The sequence below is a fragment of the Mustela putorius genome, unplaced genomic scaffold (assembly GCF_011764305.1).
Source record: "Mustela putorius furo isolate JIRA1106 unplaced genomic scaffold, ASM1176430v1.1 tig00003858_pilon_pilon_pilon, whole genome shotgun sequence".
Taxonomy (NCBI): Eukaryota; Metazoa; Chordata; class Mammalia; order Carnivora; family Mustelidae; genus Mustela; species Mustela putorius.
In genome coordinates, this window is record NW_025422010.1 from 26,721,466 (window position 1) to 26,740,541 (window position 19,076).

Below are 19,076 nucleotides of genomic sequence, written 5' to 3' on the forward strand. Positions count from 1 at the left end.
AGAGCTTCCTTACCTCATGACCTCTTCTTGCCTCTACAAAGTATCCCCAGTTTACTATGTCTTTATTGATCAACGTAAAGCCAGACCTCACCAATAGTGTGTAAAAACAAAAGCTCTAATTACTTGACAAAGCTCAAATCCAGTTGTCATTATGCTTAAATATGCCTAAGAGTCACCTTGTAAAGAGTTACATGTCCCAGATACAGATTCCTGGGCCCTGCAATCAAGTCTGATAGGATGGAGCTCAGGAACTTGCCTTTATAACAGAAATCCACTTGTGATTCTAATGTTTAGTATGAGGGTCACATTTTGAAACACAGTATTCTAACTTCTAGTGCTTAATTGAATCAGTGAAAGAAAAATAGTCCTATTAAGCATATGGGTCTTATACATTTGAAATTTATTACCCTCACAGAATTTTTTTAAAGCAAATATTATAATTATAGGATGGATTTTTATCTAACATTATAAGTAAGAAAGAATATCAGTGTATTTTTAAATGGCTTATGATAGAATCACCTTATCAGATTTTGAAATAAAATGCAAAGCTATAGCTTCTAAAATACTATCCCATTAATCACACACAGACAAAAGTTGATCCCCAAAGTTCTAAACTTTTACAAAAACTTAGTATATGAAAGAGTAGATAAAGTCTAACCATAGGAAGAGGAATAATGGTAATAATGGTAATATAAATATATAACCGAATAGAGAAATATTCACTTGAATTTTCATGGTAATAATTATGTGTACCATTTATTAATAAGCTATTATATGCACTTACTTAGACTGCCACTTTGTAAAGCAAAGGAAAATAGAATAAGATTACCTCGTGTTTAAAGGGAAGACACGTTTTATGATTATGTAAGAAGTGGATAATAGCATCAGATTGGTGCCATTCAAATAAATTTGCCTACTTATAAAGAAGTAAATAATCCTCTTAGTCATAGAATGTGAGTATAACCTTGCTAGATGCCTAAGACAAAAAGCCAATAACACATAAGGAGAAAGTCACTGATGAATGATAGAAGTTCTAGAAATATTCTCACTCCACCATGGTAGCACAAAGAGGGATGCTATGCCAAAGGGGGCATAGCAAAAAAAATAGTACAATGAGTAGTAAAGTGACCACAGCAGACTGAGAAAATTATAAATTTCCTGTCTCAGTTCTATGAAGAATTGCTTCCAAATTTTAAGAGCAATAATCAGAATCCATTCAAGGAAGTTAGACAAAGAAGGTATATAGTTGGCAAATATGGAAATAAAGGATACTCAATATCATTAGTCATTAGGGCAGATGTAAATTAAAGCTACAAGAGATAGCACAATGCCTCTACTTAAGGGGCTGTAGTCAGACTGACAACTCCAGGCATCGGCAACATTATGCAGAAACTGGAGCTCCTATCTCTTGCTGGTGAAAACGAAAAGTGATACAGCTAGTTTGGCAGTTTTTTCAAATGTTAAACACCAAGGAGTTGGTGACCCAGAGATTTAGTCCTCGGTATCCACCCACAAAAAATAAAAACATCTGTTGTAATAACTTGTACGATGTCAGTAGTAACCACTTATCATGGTGAACATTGCATAGTGTGTAGAATTGTCAAATCCCTACATTGTACACTAAATACTAATAAAACATTTGCATGTCCAGAAAGAAGCATATCTATACAAAAACTTCTATGCAACTTCCAAGCAGTTTTTATTCATATTAGTCAAAAACTGGTAACAGTAAAATGCCCTTCAGCTGATGAACAGATAAATGCTGTATATTCACAAAGTGGAATATTCTTGGTTAATGAAAGGGAATGGAGTCCTCATACTTGCTACTACGTAGATAAATCTCAAAACCATGCTTTGTAGAAGAAGCCAGACACAAAATACTACATATCGTATGATTTTTTCTGTGTGAAATTTCTAGAAAAGCAAAACAATGGATATAGACAGGTGCTTAACCAACTGAGCCACTCAGACACCCTGGGAACAGATACTTTAAACTGTGGAAATACAGATAATAGTTCATCACGTAAGAAAAAGTCAAGGCTTTGTTAACAAATTAACAAATACATTTAAATTCTTTAATGCTATTCAAAGTAGCAAAAATGGAAATGATAAAATATGTTGACTGTTTTAGAAACAGAGGGGTATTTGTCCTCGCTCAATGTTCATGATGCTGAAAACTTTTTTCATGCTCTCTGGCGACCTATGGCTATTTATAATATATGGCTATTATACGAAACAGTTTTTATGGCCCTAGTACTGTAGCATTGCTGTGGCCTTCCATGGTCTTTGAATACTAATGACACCTGGCGGGAATATTTTCTTTTGCATCTAGCATACGTCACGCTATTAAAACAAGCATGTTAAGTGCAAGGGCAGCTTGAGATAACTCTCACAAGGAGCATACAATCGTAAAGACTATGTTCTCTCTAGGTGTTTCCCTTTGAATCCTTGTCTCAGCATCCTAGTGGCTGATTTTACAAAGAGGGCAGAAGCTGTTATCCATCCAGAACCCTGCAGAGAAGAAAATGATTTTGTAATAAGTCGTCAAAAAACAAAGTGAATAGCTTTGCAGTAATTCATGTGAACACATGTAATACATTTAATATTATACCAAAGAAACAAGCAAAAATGCCCCCCTGTGTCTAAATGGTCAGGGCCACTAGAAACAAAAATCAACAAGACCTAAATAAACGTTGACTAGGTATTTCTTTTCACAGTGGAATACAGCTCAACAGAGGAAAAGTGATTTGTGCAAAAATGTTCACAGCAGTATTAATTATATTTAAAAATTACAGGTACTCCAAATGCCTAATAATCAAATGGTTAAGTAAACTAAATACATCTAAATGGTAGAATACTGTAGAAATGTTTATGAAAAGAAAATGGACAAATTGGAACATAAAATATGTATTCAGTGAAAACACTATCAAATATACTTTATAAATTTCACAGTTCACAAAGAATCAATATTTGGATTTGGAGGAAGGTTAATCTTTTATGGCATTAATAGCAAACCAGATAATGATAGACATTATGCTAAAAATGGTGTGGAGGATAGGTTCTTTGTCTAAATAAATTTGAAAACCCTTGGGCTTAAGCAAGTTCAACCAGGAGGTCTCAGCTTTTTGATATGCTCATGTGCAGTAAAAGTATAGACTAGGGGGACAGCCAGCTGCTACCACTAGGCATGTGACCTTTTTCACCAGAACAAACCCACAGAACACGTTTTAAGGAATATTATATCACATGTCCATTAACTTTTTTCAATAAAGTAAAAGAAACAGGTTGTTAAATATGTGTGTGTGTCTATATAATATATTTTCAATGATCTGGACTTTAAAAAGATAAATGGGGGATGTGCCCTAAATCATCCTTAACATTGATGAATATCCAAGCTGAAGACTTTTTTTTTTAAATATTTTATTTATTTGACAGACAGAGATCATAGATAGGCAGAGAGACAGGCATAGAGAGAAGGGGGAAGCCGGCTTTCTGCTGAGCAGAGAGCCCGACGTGGGGCTTGATCCCAGGACCCTGAGATCATGACCTGAGTGAAGGCAGAAGCTTAACCCACTGAGCCACCCAGGGACCCCAAGCTGATAGACTTTTTAATTGCTTGGTATTGTTATGAGTTAGATTACTGAGCACTAATGTATTTCGCATATGTTAAATTGTCATATTAACATTAAAATTATACGTGCTCTAGTTGTTTTCTCTTTTGAAAGAATTCCCTTTGATTTTGTCTTCCTAGGAAGTAGATTATGAAGAAATAAAGAACCTTGATTTCAGCATTACTGTCACCAACAAAGCAGCTTTTCACAAATCAGTTAAGAATAAATATAAGCCTACATCCTTTCCCTTCAAAGTAAACGTGAAAAATGTGAAAGAAGGCATTCATTTTAGAAGTAGCACAATCTCCGTTCATGTTAGCGAGAGCATGGATAAGTCCAGCCAAGGCCAAATAATTGGGAAATTTCAAGCTTTTGACGAAGACACTGGACAAGTAGCCCATGTAAGGTAAGAGACAGTTATGAATATATTTCCTTATTTTAAATGACTTTAAATGCCTGTGTTCAAAAAATCGTAATGAAATTGAACATTTTCTTCCTTCACTCCCAGTATTACAGCCCCCCAAAAGGTCTGGAGATTAGATTAGATCTGCAACTGACAATCACGGAGAAATTTCCCCCCAGACCACCTTCCCTCCACCAGCTGAGTGTGAGACAGATACTGGGTGTTTCACCTCCAAGTAATTCTGGCTACAGAAAGCCGAAAAGCAACAAAGAGAAAATTAAGAATGAAATTTACGGTCTTTTTCTGTCTAAACCTGTCTTCTTTCCTGATAAAAAGTACTAGAGGCAAGAAAGTAGCAAATACATTTCCTCCACAAATTGCTGTTGGGTAACTACGTTACTCTCCAGAGGTTTATCCCAAATTTAAGGGAGACTAGACCAAAGGCTGGAGAACAGACTAGAGAGCAACTTGCAAACTTCCTGGGTTTGTAGGCAAAAAGGATCGCCCTTGTTTATGTCTTGGGTAAATTACAGAAATACGGAATGTTCCAAATAAGTGTGATACGCTGTAAAGAGAGAAGGCTTTCAGGACAGTTGCAAAAAATTAAAATGATTTCAAACTAATGCCTATTACAAGAACATAGAGAATGAACCAAAAATTAACCTTGAAAGAGTTGTGGATTATTAGAGATTATCAATTTATCCAGAAGTGAGAATTATTTTTATGTTTGTTTTATAACAGATATGTGAAATTGGAAGATAGAGACAACTGGATCTCTGTCAATTCTGCTACATCTGAAATTAAACTTGTAAAAATTCCTGATTTTGAATCCAGATATGTCCAAAATGGTACATATACTGCAAAGATTTTGGCAATATCTGAAAGTAAGTTATTACATATGTATTTCTTCTCATTATGTGTATCTGAGTATGTTTTTAGTTTTTTTTTTAACTTATATCAAATATTTTTAATTTTATAAAATACCTCTTTAAATGGAACAGCTTGTTGTTATGTAGAAGACCACTAAGCAGACAGGATGGTATATGTGACTTTGGAGCAACATGGATTTGAACAGCTCAGGTCCACTTACACACACATTTTTTTGATACAGTACTGCAAAGGTATTCTCCCTTCCTTATGATTTTCTTTTCTTTTTTTTTAATTAATTTTTTTAATTTTTTTATAAACATATAATGTATTTTTATCCCCAGGGATAAAATTATTTTGGAACATCCAAGACCTTCATTTTGTTCTTGTAGGGAACTCAGATCTCTCCCATGGACAAACCTTCGCATTTCTACTCATTTAGTGGATTAAAAGACATGACTTGATCTGAACCTTAAGACCTATCTAGGATGGAAAGCGCTCCAGTTTGTTAGTACCTTCTCCGTACCAAACTGGAAAGAGAATTCAGACTGTGTCTGTTGTCAGCAATAGGGGCAGCATATTCATATTTATTCCTTCTCATTTTTAAGGTTATCCAAGAAAAACCATCACTGGCACCATTGCTATCACAGTGGAGGACATCAATGACCACTGTCCCACACTGGTCGACCCAGTGCAGACTGTCTGTGACAACGTGCCGTACGTGAATGTGACCGCAGAGGACTTGGATGGGTCCCAAAACAGTGGGCCTTTCAGTTTCTCCATCATCGACAAACTGGCTGGAATGGCAGAAGAATGGCAAATAGTACACCAAGAAAGTAAGCAAAATCCGTGGACTATATGTATTGAAGTATTGAATCTGAGAGAAATCTAAAATCGTTAAAATACTGGCTGTGCTTTTTTTCATAAATTATATTTCTGATACAGTTTTCTACAGAAGCTTATAAAATGAGGTTCTGAAGCTCAGCTGTAGTGTCTTTCGTCAGCCAAGAGTAGATACCCCTTTGGAGTCACAGAACAGGGAAAGAAGAGAAACAACCTGATGTCTTCAAGATAGCTGGGCATTCTCTAAGTGGCTCCTGAACTAGTTGTTTTGCCTCGTAAGGTGAGGAGTAGCCTGTCTAAGCACAGCAGAATAGATACCTTCTAAAGTCTTAAGATCTGATCACAATTCCATTAAAATAATATTTATGAATGACTTCCTGAGTCCTAGACACTCTGCTCGCCCCTCATAGGCATCACCGCATTTAATCCTTTAATCTATAACATGATTCCCTGATTGCAGCTGAGAGATCTTGGCTTAACTAGAATTAAGTAGCTGTTCAAAGTCACAAAACTGGTCAATGATAAACACAGTATGAAGAAGGGCCTGTCTGACCTCCCCATTCCAAGTGACCCTGTGCGTGTATCCATGTCTTAGACATAGCCCCTTGTTGATAGGAGCTTCTGGGTGTTCTCCAGGGTGGTTTTGAATACCACGAACTATCCAGAAGACTATTTTGTTTTAAGCAATTAGTGTTCATTTTAGGAAAGTTTCAAAAATAATACCCAAGCTTTTCTTCATCAACAAATTTATTGTTATTTTAAGTCTAACAGAATTTGATCACCATTTTAAGAAGCTTTGACTACAAATTACAGAGTAAACAAAGACCTTCAATGTCTCAAACTACGTTTATAAATTTAGCATATTTCATTTTTTGCCTATGTACGTCCACCATCTGAATTAACAGATCAAATGCACTGTCTCACTTCTTGTGATCCCTGTATTCGAAAATTCCAGTAAATGGGACTTATAAATGCACTGAACCTGAAGCCCTCTTCAGTGGTCCAATACTGAACAAACCAGTGATATTTCAACCAACAGCTACAAGGCCAAATCAGTAACATAATCACACATTTTAAATTGGAATTACAAAGCTGTCATGTTAACAGGGCTAATTTTCCTAAAAATGATGCAAGTGTAAAAGCACAGTAATGATTACAAATAATTCCCATATGATACAAAAATATTAAAATCATGTCTTTAATTTGTTTGAATATCTTATAACTAATTTTTAAATCTTAGGGTTTATGTACTCACTAGCAGAGGATAGTTACGCTCTCAGTTAACTAAAGTTGCCTCCCCTCTGGGGAGGACAGTCACCATCCTGATTAACGGAGGCTACTTAAGATCAAGTTTTAAGCTAGCAGGAGGCCTGGGTGGCAGATGTCCAGATGGTTCCTCTTAGGGTAATTAAGTCACAGGCCTCAAAACTTGAAAAGTGGTTGGTGTCCTTGTTCAGTTTCTAATTCTGTACTCACAGAAGCCTGGGACTCCCACCCAGGCTGAATGCATAATTGGAGCTGACCTTTCTTTGTCTAAGATGTGTAAACATGTTTTACATTGAACTTACTGGGTTTCCAACTCTTACTTACCTTATCTAAGAAACATACGATGTTTGGGAGGTGCCACGCACTGTCGTAAGCACTCTACTAATGTCAATCACCTTACAAGTTTGGCCCTACTGTCATCAACATTTTACAGATGAAGAAACAAGGGCAAAGAGAGCTTTCTTAATATTCTCAAGGTCAGGAGCACCTGGGTGGTGCAGTGGGTTAAGCGTCTGCCTTCGGCTCGGGTCATGATCCCAGGGTCCTGGGACTGTGCTCTGCCTCAGGCTCCCTGCTAAGCAAGGGGGTCTGCTTCTCCCTCTCCCTCTGCTCCTGCCCATGTGCACGCATGCTTGCTCTCTCTTTCTCACTCTCTCTCTCAAATAAACAGAATCTTTAAAAAAAAAAAAATTCTCAAGGTCACAGCTAGTTAAAAGCTGAAACTAGGATTTGAACCCAAATGGTCTGTCTTTGGAGTCTTTCTGGATACATAAATATATTTTCTATCTAAAGATCAAGATGTTTGAATTTGATGGGTCCTTGAATTTTTCATAGTCTTAGGAACATGAAACTCTTAAGGATATGCATGTTGGACTGTTACAAGCAGAAGTCTTATAAAGTATAAAGACTTGTACTTTACATACCTAGACAATTTAGAGAGGATTCTGTAAACCAATTCTCTTCTCCTTAGTTACATAATAAGGTGATCAGCTAGATGTCATGATAATAAATAACTCTCATCTATTTTATTTATTTGGGAAAATTTTAAAGCACAGAAAATTCCAGCAACATAGCAGACGCCTATGTACCTACCACCTAAAAGGAATTAACAATTTCTCATATTTGAATTAGACCTCTTTTTTTAAATGATAATGGATAAAATTGAAGTCCTCTTTTTGCATTTTCTCCCCTCTCGGCTTGCCGCCTTAGAGCCAATCATGAATTTAATTATGTTCTTCCAGGCCATGTTTTTATGGATTTTTTTTTATGAGTTCTTACTCCTTTAAATGACTAGATGCTTTTTTCCCTTCTCCAAAGCTTTGAGAATGATTTAATAAGTATATTCTAGCTATGCAGATCAAATTCCATAAAATTTGGACCCTAAATGAAAAGAGGCTATTTTTTTTTTAACTTCCAAAAATAAACAAAATTAACCCCAGACACTTCATTTTTATCTTTGTGGTCATCCAAGTCTACATGTCTTGCATTCATAAAACTCTTTGTGTCATGCTCTGCCAAAAATATTTAACCTGAATCCAATCATGAGGAAACAATCAGACAAATTCAAACTGCAGAGCATCCTTTGAAATAGGCAGCCTTCAGAAATGCAAGGTCTTGATGGCCAAAAAAATTAAAAAAAAAAAAAAAAATAAGGGTGGGACTGACCTAGATCATTCATAGAGATCAGAGTGACAACTAAAGGCAATGCATAATTCTTGATTGAATCCAGAATCAAGGGAAAAAACAAAACAAAACAGGTAGAAAACTATAAAGGGCATTATTGCAACGCTGAAAGTTTGACTGTGGGTTATATCAATACTAAATTATTGAAGAGGACTAATGTCCCTTGGTCTTAGAAGGTATATTCTGATACATGAACCATAATATCTGCAACTTACTTTCAAATAGTTCAGAAAAAAGTGAGTGGATAGAAAATATTGTTATCAGGGTGCCTGGGTGGCTCAGTTGGTTAAGCGTCTGCCTTCACCTCCGGTCACGATCCCAGGCTCCTGGGATCAAGCCCCATGTCGGGCTCCCTGCTCAGGGGGAAGCCTGCTTCTCCTTCTCCCTCTGCTCTTCTACCTGCTTGTGCTCTCTCTTGTTCTCGCTCTCTCTCTCAAATAAATAAATAATATTTTAAAAAAAGAAAATACTGTTATCATATGTGAACAAATCATGAAGGGTAGGTTGTAATTCATTGTAATATCCTTACAGTTTTTCTGTAGATGTGAAATTTTTCAAAATTTTGGATATATCGTGATACAGTGTCGGGAACAAAAAGGAGGGGACTCGGTGAAATGAGATTGGCCCGTTGCTGAAAATTAGTAAAGCTGGGGATGGCTTAACTATACTCTTCTATTATTGTCTGTTTGAAAATTGCCTTAACAAAGTTTTTTTAAGATGGTGCAATAAAGATCATTTAACGGAAATGTCATTTAACTCCCCACTTGTTTGTTACTGTATTCTTAGTACCTGGAATGGTTTCTAGCATTTGGTAGACATCACACACACACATTTGTTAAAATTAATCATCATCAAAGAAAGATGCTTCCAGACCCAGTGCTTTGCTTTCAACCTGCCTCCTGGGGGAATCTGGAGTAATTGTAACAAGTCCACAGTGTGACTTCAATCGAGAAGCAACTATAAAGCTTCTCACTGGAGCTAAATATTGTTGGCAATTCAAGAATGTTTCCATCCACGCCTCCCTCGGTGATCACGCATTTCTATTTCCATTTGCCCCCCTCCCCTTGTAGGTACCAGTGTGCTTCTGCAACACAAGGAACTAAAGCCTGGAAGACGTGAAATTCAGTTTCTGATTTCGGATAGTCAGGGCCTCAGTTGCCCTGAAAAGCAAGTGCTTAAACTCACCATCTGTAAGTGTCTGGAAGGTGGCGGTTGCGTGGAGCCTCTGCAGGACTCCTACGTTGGCCTGGGACCCGCAGCCATTGCGCTAATAATTCTTGCCCTTCTGCTCTTGCTACGTAAGTATTTGAAAAGCCGTTCTTTAGCTCAGCTAGTCATTTTCGGTGCCCTACCAGTGATTTGTTGCGGTAGCAGTCATTGATTTCGTAACCGTGATGCTTTAACCCCACTGGAACCCTTCCGAAGGTGGTCAGGGAAACAAGAAGTGACCATTAAAAATTTCGCCAAGATAATTCTAGCCCTCTTCAGAATTTTGTTTCATAAAAATGAGTTTTTGTTTCATAAAAACATGTCATGTCCCGACTTAAATGATCAAGCTTTCTAGACAGCCTCGTTCATGAGTGCTCTGTGATGATGGATGTTGTGTGTCCACGTTCGTCCACACCCAGGGCTCAGAACAGTGCCTTGCCCATAGCAGGCTCTTGGAAAAGATGTGTTGTATGAATTTGGATGATGGATACAAAGTTAATGCAATTCTTGCTTTGCACCTTCAACTTGTCGGGGCTCAGCCTCCTCAAACCCTCTTCTTAGCTTGCTCCTTCCCCGGCGCCAACAGTAGCCCTACCTCTGAGTCCTTGGGTGCTTCCTGACAGCGACAGCCTGTCCTGCCTTCCCTGCATGGCCTCTGAAGAGCTGCGGTTTCCTTTCACGAAAGAGCAGAGTACTACAGTGTGGGGTCGCGTGGAATCCCACTCCACTTGCCACTGAGCAAGGGGGAGGCTCTGAGACACCCCCAGTGATTACGGTGATTAAGGAGGAGCTTGTCAAAGCCCGTAGTAGATGTGCAATTGAATGCACAGCATTCAGCAGTGTATAGTGTACCTTCATATCATCGTCTCTGTTTTACTGGCAAAAATATAGACGTGTATGGAGAAATGACTTGTCTCAGCTCACCAGGTCTGTAGGTGGGTACTGGAGCTGGGACTCTATCTTTTACCCAGAGACTCCTTACATTGCCTTTTCATCTCACACTCCCCAGGGCCCCATGTGAGGCTTGGTGCCTGGTAGACACTTGATAAGCCCTTGTTAAATCTGTTGAGATGGTTGAGTTGCCACTGGTTAATTTCAGTTTTTAACTCAGAGTGGCTATATTTGCTGAGCTGTTAGCTCTTTCACACAAAAGGGAGTGGAGAAAGTAGTCAGTTCAATGTCCGAAGCTGGTGAATAGAAGTGGCATAAAAACTAATTTGGGAAGGACTGCCTGCAGGTGTAATTAATTCTTTACTACCTTGATCAGGAAGACAGCCTTGGCTTTCACTTCCTCCCCAAGGTAGAATAAAATGTAAGGAGGCAGCTCTGAAATTTCATTGAATTCATGATGAAATGTTATGTATATTTTAAGGGCTTTTAATGGAGAGTCGTTTTTGAAAATAATACTCGGGTCATTCAGATGTTAATTTGAACCTGTTTGCCATGCCTTCTGCTAAATTCTATTCCAGGATGAAGTGGTAGAGTATTTAGAAGTTCCAGTGTTCTAGAGCATTGGAACATACTAAAATTTCCTATCCCCAGGAGCTTTGATCTTTTAGAATATATGTTTTTGGGGATAGTGAATTTTCTCCTATTAAAAAAAGTGATGAAAAAGAACAACAAAAGATTTAAGTCTCCAAATTGGTCTTGAAGATTTATATGCTTTGAATCCAGCCTTGGTGCTCCATCTAAGAACCACACACAGCATTTTAGTGATGGATGAGGACTCCCTCATGCTGCATTTAGGCTTTGATATGAGTCACCAAAACAAGCGTGGCGAGGTCGAATCAGAGTGAAGACAAATGCAAAGCTAGGGCTGTAAATAAGTGAACAATGAACTCTAAGAAGCAAGATACAAATTCCAAAATCATGCGGTATCAATTTAGAATATGTTGGGACTCACCCTCTCTGGACTCCATTCTGTTTCTGTCCAGTTGTACCACTTTTATTGCTGATGTGCCAAAGTGGAGAAGGCGCCAAAGGCTTCACCCCGATTCCTGCCACGATAGAGATGCTGCATCCTTGGAATAACGAAGGGGCGCCACCTGAAGACAAGGTCAGATAATCAGATGTCCTTGGAACTTGTTTTCTTTCCTGATTTTAAAAGGCTTTGGGGCACTGTTCTGAACAGTCATGAGAAAGTCAAGTAGTCATTCTAGATTTCATTCACATGTGTTTGTTCAACAGGCTTCAGATGATTTTGTGTTTGTTGCCAGGGCAAAGTTGAAGTGGTCTTGTTCTACTGTGGTAGACCTTGTGTTCCAGAGAATGTTAAAAAAGGATCAGGGAATGAAGGATGTGCTTCTCCATTTCTGTTCCTCCTAGTACATAGGATTGGGAAAGGGAAGCCCACCATCCCCATAACAGTTATAAAATCTTGGCAAAACCTCCCCACTTCCCCTTCTCCCTACTTAATAAAAGGAGGTCCCATCGCCTCTCTGTTGCATCTTCCCCCCGGGTCTGTCAGCACCATCTGCAGTAAGCATTGTGTTCAGGGGGACACTATTTAGCATCAAGGGTCAGAGGACTCAGAGAATAGGGGCTTAGATATGAACGTGGGCAGTCAAGGATCAGCCTGATGATTCCTCTACAGGCTCCGCCTTCCTTGTCGTTACTCCAAGGATGAGTTCCGTTCCCATGCTGTCTTCGTGCTCCCCACACTAGCTGCTGTCTCCTCATTCCAAAGAGCAGGTTGGGAGAAATGTTCTTAAAGAACACTTTCCAAAAGTTGCCTACCCCACTTCTGTTTGAAATCATGTTAAGAAGAACTTAGGTAGCTATTCCGAGTAGCAGTGGAGGCTTGCGAAGACAGTCTTTATTTGGAGCAGTATGCGTCCACCTGCGGGGCGGGGGGGTTAGAGAGAGAAATATAAGAACTATAGAAGGAGGCATTAAACCCTAAAGGAAAGTCAAAGTGGCATTGATGCCAATAGCGTAAATGAACTAAGACCATACTTAATTAATTTTTGTTTTCTCCCTGGGGTATAATCAGTTGACAAAATAAGAAGCTGGAATGGAGATCTTCAGATGATTCAAATACATGTTATTCAAACCAAAGTATTGTTCCTAATTTGCCTCCGTGGAAGTAGCTTATTCCCTTTGCCTGCCAGCGTAGCTCAGAGCCCTTTATCGCCTATACCGACCCTATGTCCTTCTCACTTCTCAACTGTCTTTACTTTCACAGGTGGTGCCTTTGCATGTGGCAGCAGATCATGGAGTGGGTGTAGGAACAGACATGACAGTGGGAGGTGCAATGACCAAGGAAACCCCCAAAGAAAGTGGGTCGGCCTTCCTCAAAGGGCATCATGAGGTAACTGAGGTGGATGGAAGATGGGAAGAACCCAGAAGTCTGATTTCTGGTCAAGTGACCGAAGGGATAGGGACAACAGGAGCCAACATAGGTGCTGATGGGACAAGGGTCATGAAAGCCACAGGATCTTCCAGAGACCTGGTCGGAGCTCGAGCAGCTGCTGTTCCAGTCAATGAAGAATTCTTAAGAAGTTATTTCACTGAGGTAAGGGTTGGTTTTTATAGGTGCTGGGGTGGGGGGTGGGGGGGCAGACGTTTATATTTGAAAGTCATATTATTCGGGTAATCATTGCCTTGGATCTAAGTAGGATTTTGTCATTTTTTAAGAGAATGCCTATAGGCTGTGAGGAAAGACAGAGGAGACCCATTCAATCAGTCAGCTCCACTATCTAGTGATAATGAATGACCCCACAATCTTCCTTTTTACAGAAGCTTATCTCTCACATTCCTGTTTTTGTCAGTTGACACAACTCTCCTTTTCTCCATGTTGCCTTTGTTCTGAGACACAAACCGAGAGAGCTCACTGGACTGGGCAGGGGCCGTCCTCGGGGATCGGGTTGCAGAGCCATGCAGAACCGGGCAATGACCGACTCCTCACACAGCTGCCTTTTCTGTGCTCACATTTCAGTAGTCAGAGCAAGTCCCATGACGGAGCCAGATGTCAGTGGCTCAGAAAGTACAGTTCCTCCGCGGGAGCAGACTTGATAGGGATGAGCGTGCGGGGAGCAGAGAGAATACCAGACCTAAAAATCCCAATCTATCCTGTTTAGATGTTCTCTACTTGGCCTCACTATGGAGGCAGTTCATAAAAAATCAGGAGGAGAGGTGCAGGAGAGGTGATGGATGGAGTCAGAAACCTCACGCCTGGAGTGAGGAATTAGAAGCAGGTCTGGGTACCTTTCTTGAGAAGAAGGCCATGGGCCCCACACAGGGATGGGCAGAGTCAGAGTGTTGGGCATCTGAAGGACACTTGAGAGGAGCGGAGGCATGGGCTTCTGAGGAGGCCAGTTTATTTCTGTCTGCTCTCTGCACCATAGCCCATTACCGGAGTGCTTTTCCCCTTCCTGTCTCCTACCCCCTTCCTTTCTTTCAGACCATCTGCCCACCTGTTGGCTTCACGGGAAGATGGCGATGTGGTTCGTGTTAAGAAAACCGTTTCTCCTCGTCCCCTTTCAGTCTCACTGCAGACTCCACTCTGGGGTGCCCTGTTAGTTTCATTTTGGTTTTTCCTCTCTGCTCTTACCCTGCTCCAGTCAGAGTTGGTTGTGTATGTATGTGAGCAATCTTTTACTCTTATTCAGAAATCTCTTCACACTTCGCAGAAAATTTCCAAGAATCCTATACATTTTGAACTCCTGTGTATTCTTTATCCACATTACCCAATTATTAACCCTTTGCCATATTTGCTATTTGTTTTCCTAATCTCTCCCTTCTTCTGTCCCCCTCTCTCTCTTTGTCTCACACACACACACACACACACACACACACTCAGGTACACACGTGCACATGCACATTTTCTTAACATAGTATAGTGAACAAATTTAGAGATTTAACAGTGCCATATTCCGTATTTAATTTTGCGAGTTATCACAATAATGTCTTTCTGTAGCCATTGTTTTTCCCATCCGAGACCCAGTCCAGAGTCCTGCCTTTCTTTTCTTTCATGATAGGAATTTTTTTTTAAGAATACAGGCCAGCTGTGTTGTAGGATGCCCTTCCATTTGTGTTTCTCTGATGTTTTCTTATAAGGAGACTCTGGTTACGCATTTGGGGCAGAAATATTGCCTTCTTCTTTTTTTTTTTTAAAGATTTTATTAATTTATTTGACAGAGATCACAAGCAGGCAGAGAAGCAGGCTTCCCGTGGAGCAGAGAGCCTAATGCAGGGCTCGATCCCAGGGCCCCGAGACCATGACCTGAGCTAAAGACAGAGGCCAACCCACCGAGCCACCCAGGTGCCCCGAAATATCGCCTTATTCTTAAGTGAAGCTGTCACTAATTCGCTGCCTCTGTTTTATTTCCATTTTAGAAAGCTGCCTCTTACACTGACGAAGACGACATTCACGCAGGCAAAGATTGCCTTCTGGTTTATTCTCAGGAAGACACCGAGTCTCTCCATGGTTCCATTGGCTGCTGCAGTTTTATTGAAGGAGAACTCGATGATCGTTTTCTAGATGATTTAGGGTTTAAATTCAGGACACTAGCTGAAATTTGCTTGGGTCAAAAAATAGATATGGATGGGGAAATTGAGCCGAGGCAAAAACCTGTGGGAGCATCAAGTATGACGGCAACTTCCCATTCATTCAGTGAGCAAACTAGGATTAATTCGGAGAATGCCTACTTCACTGGTAGTAGCTTTCAAGTTCCAAAACCTTTGCCTGAAGCAAACACAGAGAAAGTAACTCAGGAGATAGTCACCAAAAGTTCTCAATCTTCCAGGCAGAGTCAGAAGGTAGCTACAAGGCTCCCTGATCCACTGGCTTCTGGTAACGTTGTAGTAACAGAAACTTCTTATGCCGCAGGCTCCACGATGCCGCCGAGCACTGCGATCCTGGGTCCTGGCCAGGCCCAGGCCCTTATTGTGACCGAGCGGGTATACGCGCCGGCCCCTCCCTCGGTAGAGCGGCAATATGGTAATGACGGTAGCGTCGTGGTTACCGAGAGAATCATACAGCCCAACGGGGGCCTGCCTGGTTCTCTGGAAGGCTCTCAGCCTCTGCCAGACGCACATTATGTTATGGTGAGGGAGAGAGAGCGCTTCCTGGCCCCCAGCTTGGGGCTGCCGTCCCCTCTGGCCGTGTCCGCTGCAGCAGCAGGAGGGAACGTGACAGTGACAGAAAGGGTGCAAACCTCTGCCTCCGGTTACCGATTTCCTACTGAAACCTCACAGATGGCCAGAAAGACAGAGGTTTCTGGAGCCGCGGTCCGTGGCCCCCTGCCAAATTTCAGTTTAGAGGAGTCTGGTCATTTGACTTCTACTCGCACCACCCCTTCCACCAGAGTCTCCAAGCACAGCATCGTACAGCATTCTTACTCCTAAATCGTAGTCCTCCAGAGTCTGACCCAGGGTCTCATTTCATGTGTTCAATGGGCCAGTCTTTTGATGAGCCTGTAGACTTAAGAGACCTACACATTGGGCTTAAAACACTGCTCCATCACTAATCTATCACCGGCCTCGCTGCCCCATCCGCCAGGAGTGGGCTTCAGAGAGGCCCCAGGGTTTGCTGAGGGCATAAGGACGATGCTGTCTGTGTCTTAAGTGCCTTTTAGTGAGTCAGAGCCAAACAATATTCACAAAGCAAATCAGGGAGTCAGTCTGTCTTGTGAGAGTTTACCAGATCGACACAGGGTAGCCGGGGCATCAGCTGTCCAGTCCAGCCACCCATGAAGCTGACTGGGCCTCTTGCCCCCCTGTATTCACCGTGAACATTGCTGTTCTGTATCCCATTCTTGATCACTCCTAGTAGATTATCAGCACCTCGTTTCTCCAAAACTGTGTGCACGGTCTAGACAACGGTTTTCTTTAAGTTAGAAGACTGGCCTTTTAATCTATTTTAGGTTGATTGAATTTGGGAACATCAACATGGTAAAGAACACACATTGTATGCTTCTGTGAGTGTGTCTTATATAACTGTAAAAATAGCATGATTGCTTCCCTGTGTCTCCCCAAAATCATGAAAATAATGAACACTTCCCGTTCAATTGAATAATCCAGGGCAAAATTCATAAATATAACATCACTTTATGTTTTAGAGTAATATACTATTTTTACAAACTCGGATACACTGTCTTCTAATTTTGTACAGCTGAATTAACCATCAGACTGGCTTCTCCACTGTGATAAGAACCTGGCTGTTTCCCTGCTATATATCCTCAGTACATAACACGAGTGCCGAATAAATGTTTGTGGAATCAAATCAAATTTTAGAAACCATCCTCTTTTGTTTGTAGTTGAAAAAAAATACTGAAAAACCCTATACTGTCAGTAATTATGAGTTTGAAATTATGAATTTATTCTACATCTCAAAATCACTGACTGGCCAGTCCTAACTACGTGAATATTAAATATTAAATATTCAGTTGAACAATTGGGGCTGAAATTGGACAACACCCTTGCCTTTCATTTTGCAAAGTTATTTGGGTATTTTGGCTTCTTAGTAGATTATACTTTAATTGCTCCTTGAAAAAACAGGGCATTTAAAGTTTCAAAGCATACATGCACATCAGTAACAGTTTATGTGAATATTTCCCACAACAATATAATTTTCATAAACTTTAAAGACTATGTAATATTTTTATTTTTCAAGGTATTTTGCTAGGGAAATGAATCTTCAAGAATTATTTTTTTAGGCGTGTTTTTTACTTGAATTATGCTATACAAAAGATTGATACGTTTTGCCCCTACTTACTGTATATATGGGTAAAAGGCAGATACTTTTAAATATCATAAGTATGTGGCCAAGATGAAGGTCAATCTTCTATGATCTAAATTTTTTACTCTCTACTTAGCAATTGTTGCTTTTTTTCCTCCCATTATATACTTAATAGTTCTATTTTGCCGTGTATGCAACAGGAATTTCACTACTGTGTGAAATGTGAGTACGACCTGCATACTCCAAAAATCCAAACTTGGTCTTAATCTTCCTCCTTGGACAGACTTGGAAAACCTAACCTGTCTCTTGTATGTAACATAATCACATTTTCTAAACGGTTTTTTTGTACCTGAAATGATGATTTGTTTTAAGTTTTACATTTGTTCCTTGGGAGATTATATTTGTATGGGCATCATCATAAAATATTTAAATAAAAAGATGACCTTGAGAGTGACCCTTTTCCATCATCTTTTTATTGCTCCGTCATAGTTTACAAGGACTATAGTTCTGCATCACAGGAGACAGCTCCCCGAAAGAAGGCGTTTGACTTCGGTATTTGAATTAGAACTGCTTACAACCTTGGAAAAGCATCATTTCCAGAAGGCCTGCTGAAATTTTAATTTCAGATGTATTTTAATATAAATATGTCCCCTAGTAAAAAAAAAAAAAAAATCTCTGTTGTTTAGCTGAAATTCAGATTTAGCTAGGCACTCTGTATTTCTCTTTGCCAATTCTGGCAACCTTGTTCCTAAGGGACTGGAGTTCGCTCTCTGCCCCCAAAGTAACATTGGAGGAAGCTGTTGAGTTCAGCTAAAGCAAGCTCACACATCTAACTCAAAGAGATGAAATCATTCAATCAGTGTTAAGAAGCTGCTTTAGTAACTTAGTATAGTTTATAAGAGAAAAGATCAATGTTTCTGCCTATACTATAATGCAACATCAATAATAAATATTTCACAACACTGGCACAGCAAGACTTCCTAAAGCACAAAGACCATGCAGTATTTCTGTGACCTCAGAGCTCCTATCCCAAATGGCACATGGGAGCAATATTTGGTTGATCCCTACAGACCATATTCCAACCACCACCGCATCAAAATGTTTACAGTAAGATGTTGCTTATCAAGTAACACCTGGAAATGAGGTGCTTCCAAAGACGGTGTTAAGGTAATTAAATCTTAACTTCTTTAACATACCAAAATTTCTTGGCTTTGCTATTTTAGTGGAGTTCAAGTCCTCTATCATCATTGATTTTTTTTTTGGCCTATTGTTTCTATTAACTGCTGAGAGAGGGATATTAAAATCTCTGGCTGATTGTGGCTCTGCCTACTCCTCGTTTAATTTTTTCCAGTTCTGCTACCTGTATCTTGAAACGTGTTAGACCTGTGCTAATGGGTACAAATATATTTAGCATTATTGTGTCTCTTCAGGGAATTGACCCTTTTATCATTATAGAATATCTCTCTTTCTCTCTGATTATATTTTTTGTCTTGAAATCTGCTTTGCCTAACAT

The 19,076-nt window shown here is 39.9% G+C and overlaps 1 protein-coding gene across 1 annotated transcript in view; it reads left to right on the plus strand.

The window, feature by feature from the left end:
• The window catches only part of DSG2 (desmoglein 2), a 44,564-nt gene extending 26,547 nt beyond the window's left edge, over positions 1-18,017 (plus strand). The window contains exons 9-15 of the mRNA XM_045065486.1: positions 3,752-4,017; positions 4,756-4,898; positions 5,490-5,717; positions 9,744-9,971; positions 11,817-11,938; positions 13,067-13,396; positions 15,220-18,017. Of these exons, the coding sequence (XP_044921421.1) occupies positions 3,752-4,017; positions 4,756-4,898; positions 5,490-5,717; positions 9,744-9,971; positions 11,817-11,938; positions 13,067-13,396; positions 15,220-16,230 (2,328 nt within the window). The 3' untranslated portion in view covers positions 16,231-18,017. The remainder of the gene's footprint in view (positions 1-3,751; positions 4,018-4,755; positions 4,899-5,489; positions 5,718-9,743; positions 9,972-11,816; positions 11,939-13,066; positions 13,397-15,219) is intronic.
• Positions 18,018-19,076: the final 1,059 nt, after the last annotated feature.